At 44.3% G+C, this 18,322-nt stretch overlaps 1 protein-coding gene across 1 annotated transcript in view; it reads left to right on the top strand.

Moving 5' to 3' along the window:
- Window positions 1–4,832: 4,832 nt before the first annotated feature.
- Window positions 4,833–18,322, top strand: part of TERB2 (telomere repeat binding bouquet formation protein 2) — a 554,159-nt gene continuing 540,669 nt past the window's right edge. The window contains exon 1 of the mRNA XM_044070775.1: window positions 4,833–4,946. Within this exon, the coding sequence (XP_043926710.1) occupies window positions 4,833–4,946 (114 nt within the window). The remainder of the gene's footprint in view (window positions 4,947–18,322) is intronic.

Here is an 18,322-nt window from a genome sequence, read left to right as displayed (position 1 = left end):
TCCCCACGATGCTGTAGAACCTGTACCAAAGGAACAGACTGGAAAAGGATTTTATTTAAGACTGTTCCTGGTACCTGGAAAAGAAAGCACCTGTTGCCCTATCCTAGACCTCTCCACCCTGAATCTGTCTCTCCTGGTTCCAAAATTAAAGATGCTGACTCTGCAAAAACTACCACCTATGCTCCTGCCACAAGCCTGGCTAGTGACCCTAAATCTGAAGGATGCCTACCTGCATATCCCTATCAGACAGTCCTGCAGGAGTTACCTAAAGTTCAGAGCAGGGTCCCAACACTTTTAGTTCTCTGCTGTGCCCTTTGGCTTATCCACTGCTCCCAGAGTCTTTACCAAGTGCTTGGATCCAGTCATTGCATTTTGCAGACAGAAGGGCATATGCATTTATCCCAATCTCGACGATTGCGTCATACAGGCAGAAACCAAGGAAAAACTCCTGCAGGACCTCTCCTTTGTGCAGACCCTACTAACCTCACTTGGATTCACCATCAACTTGGAGAAGTCCCATTTACAGCCCACAAGAAGGATTACCTTCCTGGGCTCCCTTCTAGACACCATCTGCACAAATGGCCTTCCTCCCTCCACAGAAACAGGCCTTTCTACAGTCTTACTTCACCCAGCTGGCACACAAAACCCACCTCACTGTCAGAAAAATCTTGTAGGTCCTGGGATACATGGCCTCCTGTATCCTGCTGGTACCTCTTGCCAGGCTGCACATGAGAAAATTGCAATGTTACATAAGGAACCTCTGGTGCCAGCACTCCCAGTCACTAGAACACCAGCTCCCCCTGATTCCTTGTCTAGGGAAGGAGTTCCTGTGAGGGGCCGAGGTTTGCACTCTGAACAAGGGCCTTCCCTTTGTCCTTCAGCCCCATGACCAAACCATAACAACAAAACGCCTCAGACATTGCCTGTGGAGCTCACAAAGGAACTCTGTGAACTCAGGCCTTTTGGGAACAGGAGGTTCAGGGTCTCCATATCAACGTGAAAGAAATGCTAGCAGTGCACAGAGCAATCCTAACCTTTCAAGAACATCTGTCACCAGGTGTCCTTTTGATCAAGACAGACAACACTACTGTAATGTGGTACATCAATAAGCAAGGAGGCACCCATTCTTACCCCCTGTGTCGCTTAGCTATGAAAATCTGGCAGTCAGCTTCAAACCTGGGACTGTATCTGATAGCACAATACCTTCCAGGGAAACAAAATACCCTGGCAGACCAATTAAGCAGACAACTCCTGGATCCCCACAAGTGGCAGTTGCACAGGGAGACCTTCCTAAAGATCAGTCAAATCTGGGGGAGGCCAGACAGAGAGCTTTTTGCAAGCTACCAGAACCGCCAGCTGACCAAATTCTGCTCAAGAGAGTTTCACCCAGAAGCTTGGAGGATGGATGCTCTCTCCTTCCACTGGGGCAGCCTGTTTGTGTACGCTTTCCCCCCACTACCTCTGATACTCAGGGTGCTGCTTAAGATCAGAGAGGAGGAGCCAAGGGCTGTTCTAACTGCCTCAAACTGGCCGAGGCAGCACTGGTACCCTAACCCCATGCTCCTCAGCCTGAGCATGCACCCACCCATTCCCCTACCCTCCCCCACCACAGACTTTCTCACACAACAGAGAGATAAGCTACTGCACCCAGGCCTGGCCACACTCAAGTTAACTGCATGGTTGATCCCTCAAAGGTGAGTAACACTTCAGCTCTCAGCAAACAAGTGTTAGACATTATTAACAAGGCCTGTAGACCCAGCACCAGAAAATCTTATTCTGCAAAATGGAAAAGGTTCACCTGCTGGTGCAGCAGCAGAGGCACATACAGTACTAATGTCTCCTTACCACTGGTTCTGGTACCTGGTAGAGCTTCTAGAAAAGGGGTTGTCTTACTCCTCTATCAAGACTCATGCTTCAGCTGTCTCAGCCTATGTCCAAGTGGAGCAGCCCTTGTTCTCTCAGCACCTCTTAAAACAGTTCCATCAGACCACCTAGAAGGCCACCTGCACCAGCTTGGGATTTAAACTTTGTTTTGGAAAAGTTGACTGTACCCCCTTTTGAACCAGCGTCCTCAGCAGATATTAAGTACCTGTCTAGGAAAACTGCTTTCTTGCAGTCCATCACTTCTGCCAGGAGGGTATATGAGCTCCAGGCCCTCATGGCGACTGAGCCCTTCATCATTTTCCACGTAGACCGAGTCTTTCTGAGAACCAACCCCTCCTTTATGCCTAAGGTAGTTCCTGATATAACCCTCAACCAAACCATTCACCTACCTACTTTCTTTCCAAAACCTACCAATAAAGGAGAAAGAATTCTGAATACCCTGGATGTACACAGACAGTTGAGATTTTATCTTGACAGGACCAAATCAGTCAGAAAAACTGACCAGTTACTGCTTTAATTCGCCCTGGGGCAGAGGGGAAACCCATTACAAAGCAGGCCATTTCCAAATGGATCTCTCATTGCATACATTTCTGCTATGCCTTTCATGGAAGGAGCCCTCCTAAATCCATCAGATCTCATTCCACTAGAGCAGCCTCTATGTCCACGGCCTTTCTGAGAGGGGGTTCCTACCAAGGATATTCTACAGGCTGCTATATGGACACCTATCCACACTGTCACTAAGCACTACTGGCTGGCTACATTCTCCAAAACCAGGGCAGGATTTGCATCTGCAGTCCTGCAGGGCATGCTAGCATCCCCATAACCTATATAGCATGCCTCCACCCACTTCCTCAGCTTTGGGAATCTCCCCACAAGTGATGACTGCAACAGCGAACACGAAGAACATAGTACAGTTGTGTATACTTACCATAAATGTAGATGTTCCAGTGTATTTACTGCTGCAGTCCTGTTTCCCTCCCACTTCCCCCATATTTCTTTATCCTTTTAGGGGCTCTTGACTATTGGGGGGGGGCAAGAAAAACTGATATAATAGTGTCAGCTGTCACCCTTTATAGCCCTGATGACCTGACATCAGCCATAGACTCAGAACAGCCAACACAGGAGGGAAATCCGTTACTCTGGTATTCAGGCCGGCCGAGGGCTACCCAGCAGGGATAATCCACAAGTGATGACTGCAACAGTGAATACACTCTAACATCTACACTTATGTTAAGTGTACACAACTGTACTTTCCTCTCCTGGAAAACCTTATTTTTAGAACCCATTGCAATAGCCAGAAAAATCACAGAATTGCATATATTGTCATGTACGTGCATTGTTATATTCTTTTCGACAAAGTTATAGTAGTTATGAGAACTAATTCAGCTTTTCTGCCCAAAGTAGCCTTAAAATTTAACGTTAACAAAACCATTAACCTTCCAATGTTCTTTACCCAGAAATGAAACTGGGGAAAATACAAACTTTATTGACTGGATGTGCATAGATTGCTAACATTTTTACTTAGATTACACACAGCAAGTAAGGCAAGATCAGTAGTTATTTGTGCCTTTCACTCCAAACAGTTTCGGGAAAAGGTTACAAAGGTCACATTGTCCAGGTGGTTATATGACTGTATCTAGTACTGCTTTGTCTATTTACATAAATATTTTACCAATTAAACCAGCAGCCTATTGTAAAAGAGCCATAAATACATTGCTAGCTTATTTTAGGAATCCTTTGGTGGATGACATTTGCACAGCAGCTACACTAAACTCATTACAGACATTCACAAAATGTTACAAATTAGATGAGGCATCTACATCAGGAGCATCAGTTGGGTCTGCCATTCTGCAGGGGATGTTGCCCTGAGACTACCCAAGTTTGTCTGCTAGGGGCTGACTTCATGTATTACAGTGCACTGACTGAATAGTTCAAATATGGAAGTTAAGTACTTAACAATAATGATAAGTCTAGTTGATCCATGTAAGTACACTGTAATACAGCCATCCTTCTCCTTCCTTACCAAATTTGCCCCTTTGCACTAACCTGAAGGAATATCCCAGGGTCCTTCATTATCCCATGCAGGGAAGATAGTTTCTCTTCCTGCCTTTAAATAGTTACACACTAGACTAGAAGCTGTTACATAGCTATAAAAGGCAGTTCTAGTTTGCCAGTGTTACAGAGATTGAACCATAGAACTCCTAGGCACTTATGTCAGCTATTTAAAAGGCTAACATCAGTCAGGAAAGTGTCAGTGCACCACAGCATTATGGGAACAAAGGGAGGTACTTAAGCATGCAAGAGTTTCCATGATGCTGAGAAGAAATGTTTGTGGTGACCAGTCCAAATATTACACTGTATATTCGGTTTACTATCAAAATCTTGAACATCAAAACACATTTTGTACACAAACACCGAAAAAAATTCTGAATTCCTGAATACTAATTAGATACACATGTCAAAAACACGTCAATTCAAAATGATCAAACCGACGGCTTCAACATTTCCAAAAGTTTACCTTCTGGCACTTACCTGCCTGCTTCCCAGCAGTATGCACATATGCAATTCATTATTGCGCATCACTTTAATTCACGTTTTTGCAGGGGGGCAAGACCCCCTGGACCTCCACACCCCCTGCAAATTATATATTCCAACACCAAGGTCACACTACAGTGAGGAAAAGGGTAAATTTCCCGATCTGCACTGTAGAGCCATCTCTTTTTGTAACGTTGACCTCATTTGAGCAAATGCACAGCGGCATTCTCTAAGGGATATTCACAGAATTACAGTTCAACAATACGGGAATCAGCCAACACACATTTTGGTATTTCCATGTTCGCCTAACTGCACTTCTGCATTTTAATAGTAAACAGTACTGTCAAGGACGAACAAGATCTATGACTATGGTAAGTACATAAATTTGATATTTCTAAGAGACTGTTTTTGAGATGTACTTCGGAAAAAAATCTGAGTTAATTTATTTTTTCACAAATGCAGAAATTAGAGCAGAAATTGGAAATTTCATTTGGGAACAAGACACTACCAGCTGTGTGCTTGAAAAGGTAGGTATTGAATAATATTGTTGTTTTATGAATGGAAGATTTAGACAGTGCATAACCAGGAAAATAATAGGTCTCACTTGAGAAAGTGTTGCAGGAGGACTTTTTACAGCAATATAATATATGGGATTTTCACTCATCTTCGTCAGCCAATCTCTGACATTTCTTAAAGTAGAATGTATCTCTTCTTAGAGACTTAGAGTGGTGTTATGTGTACCTGTGTTTGTGGAGGAGGTCTGTATAAGTAAAACAAATGGGTTTATCAACTTTATAGTTTATCTGCCTCTTACAGGTTTACAGTTTTGAAGCAGCATACAGGCCCTTTTCCCCTTTGTACGTGTCTACACTGATCTCATGCTGGTAGTGGTTTACAAAAGTAGCTCACACCAATATGTATAAAAAAATCTGCCAGTGCTACTTTTACTCTTTCTTGTTACTGAAAATATGCTTCACTGTATTTCATGTCTCATACAGTTTATATATTTTTTCTACACGTACTGCAGTAGGTAAGTTCTTAAAAAGTCTGGTGATAGGAGACACTGTATAACCAATTAGTTTTCGACCTACACATTAAGAATTCTGTTGCGAAGCTAGCCTGAAACCTGGGAAACTATAATGGGCAAAACCTTTACTCACACAAGATGTAAATGTTGCTTTGCCAATTCCTAACCTAGACAGTACCTCCCCTGTCAGGGAGAGCTAGGAAGGTCAAGCCAGGAGTGAATTTATGCATAATCCTACAATTATCTGGATGTCATTTGAATGAAGATAGTGTACCACACTGCTTGATCCACAAAAGGTGTCTATTCTGGGGAAGGGAGGGGGATGCTGAATAACAGTTTTTTTCTCGCAACTTTGTTTTATCTGTCTACTGAAGCAGGTTTAAATACCATTTACTGGTAATTGTGTAATTGCTTGAACTGTGAAGATACAACATATTCTGGAATACTGGAGCCCTAATTGCTCAGAAGGTAAGTCATAGGTCTCTGTGAAGACCATAAAAGACACAGAAAAATGGATAGTGCTTCAAATATTTTCTGACAGCTTAGTTGTTTTAAACCATTGACTTTCTTTATTAGGAGCCTCTGTGGTCTTTCCAGTTGTTTGATGTGTCTGATGAGGTGCATCTCAAAAGGAATGTTGTATTCTATAATTGGTCTGATCTGTGCAGAATATAAGTGGACAATAACATCTTTAAATCCAGATGACATTCCATTGGCAGTCAGCTGTGCTATGTAGAAGGACGTCCTGACAACCCTTACTAGATGGTGATGAAAGGAGAAGGAATTGTTAAGTCAGGTTCCCACATCTCAAAATGCATTTTCATTTTTAAGTGGGATATTGTCTGTGCCATAATTTGGTGTTGATGATTGGTTTTCTAGTTGTGCAGTGTTGCATTTTTTTTCATATTTAATATGATCCCATTTTCATGTATTTATAAATGTAAGTTCTTGCTGAAGGGCTTCTGAATTAGAGGGTGGTTTGCCAATGACTTACATTTTGCAGTCATGTGCAGGCTTGGTTAGGAGTTGGTCTTAGTTTTTAGTCTATGTTGGAGAATTAAATACTGATGTTAAGTTGTCCATCTCACCTTCGTTCTTGCTGTTTGGGTTCGGAGCCGATCCTCGGCTCCAACTCGGCCATCTTCTATAGCTCAAGAGCTGTTTACTGGCTCGATGCTACCCCTTATCCCAGAATGCCCAGCGTCCGCTACCCAGATCTCATTTGTCGCTTCAGCTGCGAGGTTGCTTCGTTACTGGCTCAGGCTTAGTATAGTTTTTTTCTATTATTATAATTGTTTAGTCTCAAAAATGTATCAAGTTTTTGTCTAGATATAGTACTTTATCCCTTATCGCTTTCTTGTGTGTTGTAGCTTTGTTGGCCGTCGCTCCATAACTCGCAGGCCTTCTGTTTCCCCTGAACTCGTTTAAATTAGAGAGTTCTCCCTTCTCTCCCCCCCCCCCCCCCCAGGACAGCCGTTTAAATTAGAGGCTCTCCTTTCTGTTCCTTAACTGTAAAAAAAAAAAGACTGTTTGTTTCTTAGTTTAGTAGTATAACATTTTCTCATTGTTATTGTGGTTCTTTAGTTTGTTGTTGTTGGTAGAAAAATGTCTAAGATACCAAGGTATCTGGCTTCAAAAAGTGTGACTCATGTTGTCAGAAAATGTCTCTGACAGATGGGCACACTTGTGTATAATGTTTGGGCGCTGTTCACCTGCAGGACTCCTGTTCTATATATCACGCTTTTAGTCCAAGGGTTCTGCAGGAGCGCAAAAACAAATTAATCCTTCGGGGATTATTGAAGCCTCAGGATTCTCCAGCTAAATGTTCTCAGCCAACAAAATCCCCTAAGTCTGTCAAGCTGTCGGCTCCACCTTCGGAGCCGACGCCTTTACTTAACCAACCAAGTATGTTGGTACCAGCTGGCACCGACAAGGCAACTCCTCCGTCGGCTCCATCGGATATTTTGGAGTCATCTCGGAGCCATAAGAGACTGAGGTCTCCATCCTTTGAGCCCATCCACTCGGCACCTCAGTCACCGTTGTTACAGAGTGAACGTAGCCATCATTCTTCCCACTCCTCTCGATCCTCTAGATTATCGGATCATGATGTAGAGAGAGTAGTAAGTAGATTGCTTAAGTCACAGGCACTGGCAAAATTACTGTCCAGCCCACCTCAATAGGTATCGGCTCCAACCTCCTCTATTTCCGTTCCTCCTCCGACTACATTTAGCTCTGAGCCGGAGACCATGGATCTGCAGGTAGTAGAACTGTCGGCTCCGATCATCATCTCTCCTTTGATTCTGACGTTGGCTCTGATTACCTTGATTGTATCTTCTATCAAGGGATCTGGGCACTAAGGCTCTCTCATTGGCTGCGAGGGGGGAGTGGCATCGGACCCTTGTCCGACCTCGTTCTCCCCCTTGGAGCTTCAGCACAGGTGAGCTCGGCTCCCACATTGGCCCCGGAGCCATCACCCTCGACGCGGAGAAGGACTTCTGTTTCTTCAGAGCCGGAGCTTTCTCTGCCTAGAGGTTGGGACACCTTCGAGGTCATGCGGAGTGTGCTGTCCCCCGAAACAGCTTTACTGCTAGCTCCATCGGCTGTTCTCCCCGTGGTGTCTGTTCCAACCTCTACTCCTTCAGACCCCAAGCGTAGGGAACCTATGCCCCAGGACACCCCGTTCGGTGATCTCTCTTCTTCCAAAGCCTCCCCTTATCACTCAGAAGAGCCTCCCTGGAAGATGAAGTGCAAGAGGAAGTAGATAGACTCCCCTGAGTCTGTCACCTCAGATACAGACATGGATGAATCGGAAGGGTCCCCAAGGTCCCCCTCTGAAGATGTTTCCTTTTTGGACATCCTTGAAATGCTTAGACAGAGGAGGGACTGGACTTCCTTAGCCCCTACTGAGGATGAGTCTGTATACCTGGATGCATTTGGTTCCCGACCTTCCACCTCCTGGGTATCTCCTCCTTTCGATCCACTCATGTCTGTAGTGGCTCGAATGGCTTGTTCAGCTCCAGATTCTGTGGAACCTACTTTGAGGAGACCAAAGGAATTTATTACAGCCCCCCAGGACAAACAATTCCTCTCCAAAGGTGTGCTCGTTGATGCCATGGTGGTAGCAGCAGCAGCCACCAAGAAAGAGTTAGCAGAAACATCTTCATCTGTTCATCCTCCAAACAAAGAGTCTTGGACAGATATGGAAAGCGAATGTTTGCTTCAGCAACCTTCTCAATGAGGTCCCTGAACTATCTATGCCATTTTACACGTTTTCAAAGGGATCTTCTGAAAGAGCTTGGAGATACCCTTCAATATCCTACAGCTGAGGGAGTACCAGCCAAATTAGCTTCTCAGCTTGCAGCTCTTAATTCCATAGTCAACTCCTCCATGAGGCTGATTTCCAGTGCAGCTGATGGAGTGAGCAGAGCCACAGGGACAGGTGTGGCTCTCAGGAGACATGCTTGGATGCAGTTGTGTCAGTTTGCGGAACCCTTTTGAGCGTCCTTCGCCAATACTCCCTTTGATGGCTCCTTTCTCTGTGGGCCTCAGGTGAAAGACACGTTGACCAGGTGTGAGCAAGTAGGCAAGACTCTCCCTGCAGTGGGAGTCTGTTTTTCCACCTCTTCCAGACCTTATCCCAAGGGTCAGAAGAGCGGAAAGATGTGGTTCTCAAAATCCCAGGGACCCTTGCCTGGCACACATGGTGATTTTTCCCCCAGGGGCAGAGGGGGAAACAACAATAACAGATGCAACCCTCATGGCAGAGGGGGACTGTAAAACCAGGGTGACAGAGAAACCATCTCTGCCAAGCCCTTCCAGCATCCCTGAAGGGTTGCCCAACTGCTCATCTCTGGAGACAGTCGGTGGAAGACTTTCGCTGTACCCAAAAGCCTGGCAAAATATAACAAGAGACAGATGAGTACTATCCATTATATCCGGAGGTTACAAAATTCCCTTCCATCAATCCCCCATAGAATCAAAAAAGTCCATCCCAGATGTCCCACCCAATCTAAGGGATCAAGCAGTCACAGAAGTTTCAAGACTGCTAGAAAAAAGAGCCATTCAAGAAGTCCCTGCAGACCAACTAGGATCCGGAACTTACTCAAGATTCTTTTTAGTACCAAAAAAGACAGGGGACTGGAGACCAATACTGGATCTCAGCAGATTGAACAAATCTGTGCAAAAAGAAAAGTTCCGGATGGTGACACTGCAGTCCATTTTCCCTTTTCTGGGTCAGGACAATTGGATGTGCTCGATAGATCTTCAGAACGCGTACTACCATATCAAGATGGACAGACACTCTAGGAGATTTCTTTGCTTCCGGGTAGGGGCCAGTCATTACCAGTTCAGAGCTCTACCCTTTGGCCTGACCTTAGCCCCCAGGTGTTCACCAAGTATATGGCAGTAGTCACGGCTCGCCTGAGGCATCAAGGATTCCAGGTATTTCCCTGTCTAGATGACTGGCTCCTGACTGCTACCACCAGGCATTAACTCTTAGAGGCATGGGATTATACAATCACATCATGCACTCAACTAGGCATTACAGTAAATTTCGAAAAATCTGCCTTGTTGCCCTGTCAGTCTAGCACATACATAGGAGCAGAATTAAACACACAAGAAATGTTTGCAAGATTACCACAGGAAAGAGTTTCCACTATTCGTCAACAAGTGTTAATTCTAATGCAGAGCAAAAGGATTCAAGTCTGATATGTCCTCCAAGCTCTTGGCTCCATGGCAGCTGCCATTCTTCTTGTCCCATTAGCGTGTTTCCATATGAGAATCCTTCAGTGGCTTCTTTTCACAAAGTGGTCTTTCCAGGAGCTACCCATGTCTGACATGATCCTTACCACAGAAACATGCAAAAGGCACCTTTCTTGGTGGATGGTCTTCCCACTAATAGTTTAGGGAAGACCTTTCATACAACCCCCTCTGGCAGCCACAGTGACCACGGACGCCTCCCTGTTAGGGTGGGGGGGCATTATCTAGGCAGGACAGTCCAAGGCACTTGGCAACATCACAAGTACCATCTGCATATCAATGTCCTAGAAATGAGAGCGGTGCTCTTAGCGTTGCAAGCCCTTTAAGACTCTCTTCCTTCCGGGACCATTGCAATCCAAACGGACAACATGTCAGTGGTGTGGTACATCAACAAACAGGGTGGGACCAGGTCTTACCCCTTGTGTTGAGAAGCACTCAGACTGTGGCAGTGGGCGATTTCCTCCCAACTTTTTCTGATAGCAATGCACATCCCTGGGAAATACAATGTCATAGCGGACAGGCTCAGCAGAGCTATCCTCATGCCTCACGAGTGGTCTCTGAATCAGGAAGTTGCGGATATTATCTTCCGCAAATGGGGACAGCCTTGCTGCAATCTGTTTGCCACTCCACTCAACAACAAATGCAGCAGCTACTTCTCCCTACTTCCTCTTCCAGGTCATTTACCCAGAGATGCTCTAGTCCACGATTGGCCTCAGGGACTCCTTTATGCTTTTCCCCTTTTTCCACTAATACCAAGACTCATACAGAAAGCAAAATTGTTGGGTTGCAAAATAATCCTCATTGCCCCATATTGGCCTCAACAGATATGGTTTCCGTTCCTGCACCTCTACCTTCTGGATCAACCGTGGATTCTGGACCCGGTTCCAGATCTTCTGATTCATCAGTCAGGCAGGTTGCACCACTCACTTCAAACTCTCCAGCTCACAGCTTGGTTACTCCACTTCCAACCTTAGCCAGGCTTTCCAGTATCTCCCCAGCAGTCCGTGATGATATTGTTTCCTCACATAAGTCTACTACGAGGAAAACGTATGCTAGTAAATGGAAACGTTTTTCTTGCTGGGCAGAATCTAGAAATTTGGATCCTTTCTCAGCCCCAGTCCATGAAATTCTTGAATTTCTAGCACAACTGTTTCAGTCTGGTGCGGCTTCCGCTACCATTAGAGTACAGCTAGCTGCCATTTCTAATTTTCATATTGGTATGTTTAATTCTAGCATAATGTCTCATAAGCTCTGCAAGGCTTTTATGAGAGGAACATCTCTTCTTAGACCCCCAGTTAGAGATCCTCCTCCTCCTTGGGATCTCAGTTTAGTTTTAGCTTCCTTAATTTTGCCTCCCTTTGAACTGGCAGCATCATGTTCCTTAAAATTTCTTTCTTGGAAGACACTTTTTCTGGTTGCTATTACTTCAGCTAGACGTGTCTCAGAACTTCAAGCACTATGTGTTCGTCCTCCTTACCTGGTGTTTCACAAGGACAGAGTTTCTCCGAGGACTAATCCATCCTTTATTCCTAAAGTCTGCTCAGAGAACAATTTAAATCAATCCATAGATCTCCCAGTTTTCTTTCCCAGTCACAGCAACAAGGCAGAATACAAGCTCCACTAATTGGATGTGCACAGACAATTGCGTTTTTATCTCCATAGAACTAAGGAACTAAAAAAGTCAGACCAGCTATTTCTTTCTTATGCTTTCAACAAACAAGGCCTTCCAGTTTCTAAGGTGACCTTATCCAGATGGTTATCTGATACTATTGCCTTTATTTATCAGTTACGAAATAAAGAGCTGCCAGCTAAACTAAAAGGTCATTCTACTAGAGATTTAGCCACCTCTGTAGCCTTTCAGTCTAGGTTGCCCATAGACTCAATCTGTGCAGCTACCACTTGGGCAAACCGTCATACTTTTATTGCTGCACCACATCCAAAAACCAGTGACACCTTTTCCAGAAAATCTGTTTAATTCCACAGCGAATTGGATAATAAAAGCACAATGAAAAACTTCACCAGTCTATCTCTCTTAGCACCTCGGCCGTATCAGCCTTTACAGAGTAAAATGCCAACTCACAATGTTCTTGTTTATATTATACTTCAATACAGTTAATCAATTATCTACTTAAAATATTTAAAGTAACATCTACACTTTACAAAAATAAAACATCAGAAATCAAATAAAACTCTGCCAATGACATTCCTTATTCAGCCCGTTCGGCTGCAAAGTATTATATTTCATTGTAAAAAATGATTCCTTCTTTCTTAATAAATATTTCAGTAAATCTTCACCAGAAAAGTGTACGGTGATATGTTCCAAAATTGTTACCGCTAAACTGTCAGTTTCACCTTTATGTGCAGAATTAAAATGTTCTGCTACTGTGCTATTAATTTTTTTATTTTTTATATCCCTAACATGCTCTTTAATTCTCTCACTTAAACTCCTTTTGCTCTCACCTATATAAAAACAATTGCATGAACATTTTATTGCATATATTATGCCTTTTGTTGTACAAGTAAAACAATCTTGTGTTTGAAAAATTTTTCCATTAATATAATGGAACATAGGTACTACATATTGGCAAATAGAACATCTGCCACAAGGACTAGTACCTAATCTTCTTATATTGGCTCTCATCAATTCTTTTGGTCTATAATATCTGCTATGTACTATGAAGTCTTTAATATTAAGTCCCCTCTGATAAGATGTTCTCATTTCTATTTCAGATAAACTAGACACTTGTCTCCTGATTATTTCCCAATATTCTCTTAATACTTTACTAAATCTATCAGAGAAGACTGTATATTTAGAAACAAAAAATATACTGTTATTCTCCTTGACTGATTTCTTATTTCTAATGTAACCCTTATTATTAATTTCTCTTTTTATATTATAATTTTCATAAGTTTTCATATAACTATCCACTATTGTTTGTTCATCATAGCCTCTATTTAAAAACATTCTCATGGCTTTTATTGCCTCAATTTTAGAACTATTTTCATCACTACACAGTCTTCTAATTCTTAATAGTTTTCCATATGGAATGGAAGCCAAAGTATGTGGAGGGTGACAGCTAGTCGCTTGTAACATTAAGTTCTGCTGATCAAATTTTCTATGTATTTTAGTTTTAATTTGCTCATTGTAAATACCTTCAATAGTAATGTCAAGAAAATTAACTCTCAAGCCAACCTGTGCTTGATCATATTTAATTCCAAATCTATTTTTATTTATATAATTCATGAACTCATCTACCTCTTCTCTGCCATCCTAACATAAAAATAAGGTCGTCTATCAACCTGTAATAATTTTTTACATGTTTTTGAAAAAAGGTACTTCTGTATATATGGGTACTTTCCATATACCCCATAAACATATTAGCATACATGGGGGCAAAAGCTGCCCCCATGGCTGTACCCTGCTTTTGCTGATAAAGACTTCCCTCAAATTCGAATATGTTATTATTTAAACAGAAATAAACTAATTTTTTTAATATATTGTGTTCTAGGATAGTCTCCTAGAAAAAGTTGTATAGCTTCCAGTCCATATCTATGCTGGATATTAGTATACAGACTGGTTACATGTACTACTATGAAATACATATTTTCTAGCCATTTGATATCTTTTACCTTGCCCAAAAAGTCAAAATAATCTTTAATGTATGATGGAAGTTTGATTACTTCCTTAAGCAACACGTCATGCAAAAGACATCCCAAGTTGTGTGTAAAATATCCCATAGTCGAAACTATAGGGTGACCTGGAGGTTGTCGTAAATTCTTATGAATTTTTGGCGCACAAAAACATTTTGCAACTGTATTCTCTTTGTTGATAAATTTCTTGGTTGCTTCCGAGGGTAAAAACTAATGTAACCTTACTCCTTTATCAATCAATACCTGAAACTCTTTTTGGGCCTGGTCCAAAGTAATAGTATTCAACTTCTTATAAACTGCTTCATTATTTAAGTGTTGCATACACATTTCATAATACATAGCAGAATTCATAACAACTAATTTTCCCCCTTTATCCGAGGGTTTAAAAACAATGATGTTAAGTTGTCAATCTCGCCTTCATTCTTGCTGGATGGGTTTGAAGCCGATCCTCGGCTCCGACTCGGTACTTGCTAAGCTCGAGAGCTAATTTTACCAGCTCGAGGCAAGCCTATATCCCATGATGCAAGGTGGAGACTACCCAGATCTCGTTTGCCACTTCGCTAACGAGGTGCCTTTTTTTACCAGCTCCAGGTAAGTTTTCTGAATAATAAGACTTTAGTCTCACCCCTTTAATTTTCACATCTATAGTTGTTTTTTGTTAACCCGAATGCTTACTTTAACCCTATTCCCGTTAGTGTTCCCTTTTTTTTTCGGGTTATTTATCCCTTTTCCCTAGGTTAGGCCTTAGGCCTTCCCCTTCCTAAATTTTTCCTGTCAGGGATTGTTTGTGTCTGACTGTGTTGTATCCCTGTTTAGTTTAGATTTTTGGATTGGGTGTTTTTTGTGTGTGTGTGTTAGTGTTTTGTTTTTGACAACTTGTGTTTCCTCGACACAGCTATGTCGAAGGACACAAAGGTCTCAGGCTTCAAGAAGTGTGACTCGTGCTGTCAGAAGATGTCTCTGACAGACGGTCACACTTCTTGTGTTTACTGCCTGGGACCTCTGCACCTGCAGGACTCTTGTGCTATCTGTCATGCCTTCAGCCCAAGAGTCCTGCAGGAGTGCAGAAATAAATTGATATTGAGGGGCTTATTAAAGCCTGAGAGCTCCCCGACTAAGTCGGCGCCGGGGAAGCCCTCAAAACCTATCAAGCCTTCGGCTGAAAGTTCCAAACCGTCGGCTACTGGTTTATCTTCTCCAGTGTTGAGATTGGCTCCGGCCGGAGCTGATCCTTTCATTATAGCAGTCACAGTATCGGCTCCATCCGGCGCCGATACTGCCCAATCTGGACATTCAGTGTCGGCTCCGGCTGGAGCCGACGTATCCTCGCCTCCTTTGGCTCCATCAATCTCTAAAAAGAGGTCTCGATCCCCCTCATTAGAGTCGATACGTTCGGCTCTGAGATCACCCTTGCTCTCGGAGCGGAGCCATCGGAGCCGTTCTTCTCGGTCGTCCAGACTGTCTGATCACGACCTTGAGAGAGTGGTGAGTAGACTATTAAAGTCTCAGGCATTGGCCCAAATGCTCCATAGCCCGTCTCAACAGATGGTAGCTATTTCACATCCACCAAACATTCCTCCTTCGACTCTCTTACAGAGCTCGGAGCCAGAGCTCCTCGGAACCGTGACCGTTGTAGCTTCGGAGCCGATACCACCCCTTTCGGCTCCGTCGTCCTCTGCTCCGATTTCCTCCTTGAGACCTTCATTGGAGGGATCTGGGCGTCTGGTCTCTCTCGTCGGCTCCGAGGGGGCGAGTGGCATCGGACCCTTGTCCGACCCCGTTCTCCCTCTCGGGGCTTCGGCATTGTTAAGCTCAGCCCCGACATCTGCCTCGGAGCCTTACCTCTCGGTGAGGCCTGGATTTCCTATCTCTTCGGAGCGGGAACCTTCTGGTCTCTCTGATGGGGGAGCCTTTGAGGTGATGAGGAGTGTACTAGCCTCTGGGCTTAGTCAATGGACAGTTCCATCAGCTCCTCCCACCACAGTGCCTGCTGACATCTCTTCCCACTCTCTTGCTCCCGGATCCAGAGATCCAACACCTCAGGTTTCCCCATTGGGAATATCTTCCTCTTCCGAGGCTTCTCCTGATCCGTCAGGTGAACCTCCGCGTAAGAGGACATGTAAGAGGAAACATCTAGACTCCCCCGAGTCTATTACATCTGATACTGACCTGGATGAGTCGGAGGGATCCCCAAGGTCCTCCTCTGAGGATGTCTCTTTCTCAGACATCCTTGAACTCCTTAAGCAGAGGGGGAACTGGCCCTCCCTTAATCCTTCCGAGGGCGAGTTAGTATACCTGGAGGCGTTCGGATCTCGACCTTCCACCTCCTGGGTGTCTCCACCTTTCGACCCTCTTATGGATGTAGTGGCTCGAAAGGCGTGGATGGCTCCGGATTCGGTGGAACCTATTCCTAGGAGGCCTTCAAAATTCATTACGGCCCCACCAGATAGACAATATTTGACAAAGGGTGTCCCAGTTGATGCCATGGTGGTGGCTGCTGCCACCAAGAAGGAACTAGCTGATCCTTCAGTACCTATCCATCCTCCTAACAAGGATTCTAGGACTATGGACAGGTACGGCAAGCGGATTTTTTCTTCAGCGACTTTTGCCATGAGATCGCTGAACTACTTGTGCCACTTCACCCGCCTTCAAAGAGATGTTCTTAAAGAGTTGGGAGAAGTTTTACAGGATCCGTCAGCTGCTGGGTCTCAGGATAAGATTAGCTCACAGCTAGGAATCCTTAACTCCATTGTCAACTCCTCTACGCGGCTCATTTCCTATGCAGGAGATGGAGCGAGTAGGGCCGCAGGCACAGGAGTGGCTTTAAGGCGTCAGTCCTGGATGCGGCTTTGTAATTTTGAGACCCCTTCAAGGCGTCCTTCACAAACTCCCCCTTTGATGGTTCGACCTTGTTCGGACCTCGTGAAAGACACTTTGACTAGATGCGAGCAAGATGGCAAGACTCTTTCTGCCATAGGAGTCCGTTTCTCCACCCCTTCAAGACCTTATGTGGTTCTGCAAATCACAAGGAGTCACGCCTGATGCACGAAGTCAGTTTACCCCCAGAGGCAGAGGGGGTAACAATAATAGATGCCACCCTAGGGGCAGAGGGGATCCGCAGAATCAGGGTAGCAGAGAGCCTCTTTCTGACAAACCCTTTCAGCATCCCTGAGATGTTGCCCGATTGTCCACCTTCGGAGGCAGTCGGGGGAAGATTATCGCTGTACCCAATAGCCTGGCTTTCCCTTTCTCAAGACAAATGGGTACAGTCAATTATATCCGAGGGTTACAAAATTCCCTTTATTCAAACCCCAGTTCAGCAAAAGGGAACCCTTCCAGACGTTCCACCCAGTCTAAGGGAACTAGCAGTACTAGAAATATCAAAACTGCTAGCAAAAAGAGCCATCTAGCCAGTCCCAGCGGACCAAATAGGATCCGGAATCTACTCAAGGTTCTTTTTAGTTCCAAAAAGGACAGGGGACTGGAGACCAATATTAGATCTGAGCAAACTAAACAAGCTTGTAAAGAAATCAAGATTCCGGATGGTCACGCTTCAGTCCATTCTACCCTTTCTGGGCAAGGACAATTGGATGTGCTCGATAGATCTTCAGGATGCGTACTATCACATAAAAATTCACAGATGCTCCAGAAGATTTCTCCACTTTCGGCTGGGGACCAGTCACTTCCAATTCAGGGCCCTGCCCTTTGGACTCACTACAGCCCCCAGAGTGCTCACCAAATGTATGGCAGCGGTTACGGCTCACCTGAGACGTCAAGGATTCCAGGTGTTTCCATATCTAGACGACTGGCTCCTCACTGCCACCACCAGGCATCAACTTCTCCAAGCCAGAGATTACACTATTCACATTTGCAGAGGGCTAGGGATTTCTATAAATTTCGAAAAATGTGCCTTGTCGCCTTGTCAATCTATTACTTTTATAGGCGCAAAATTGGACACCGTAAAACTTTCAGCAAAGTTAACAGACCAAAGGATCTTGGACATTCAAAGTCATGTCCAGGTGATTCTTCTCAGCAACAAAATTCAGGCCAGATTTGCTCTGAAAGTATTGGGTCTTATGGCGGCCGCCATAACACTTCTTCCCTTTGCCCACTTTTACATGCATCTTCTACAATGGATGCTATTCGCCCAATGGTCTTTTCAACAACTTCCCATGCGTCACAAGATCACAATAACTCCAACTTGCAAAAGGCATCTGACCTGGTGGATATCGTCCCCTCAAGTCCATCAGGGCAGACCCTTTGTTCCTCCTGCCCCGGTTGCCATGGTTACATCGGATGCCTCCCTGATCGGGTGGGGGGGCATTATCAGGGCAGAATGGTCCATGGCACTTGGCAACCTTTCGAATACCATCTGCACATAAATGTCCTGGAGATGAGAGCAGTGCTTTTAACGTTACAAACCCTCAACGACTCTCTTCCCCTGGGAACTATTGCAGTCCAAACGGA

The sequence above is a fragment of the Protopterus annectens genome, chromosome 4.part1, assembly GCF_019279795.1.
Source record: "Protopterus annectens isolate FY-2018-M chromosome 4.part1, PAN1.0, whole genome shotgun sequence".
Taxonomy (NCBI): domain Eukaryota; kingdom Metazoa; phylum Chordata; order Ceratodontiformes; family Protopteridae; genus Protopterus; species Protopterus annectens.
This window is presented reverse-complemented; position numbering and strand designations above follow the sequence as displayed.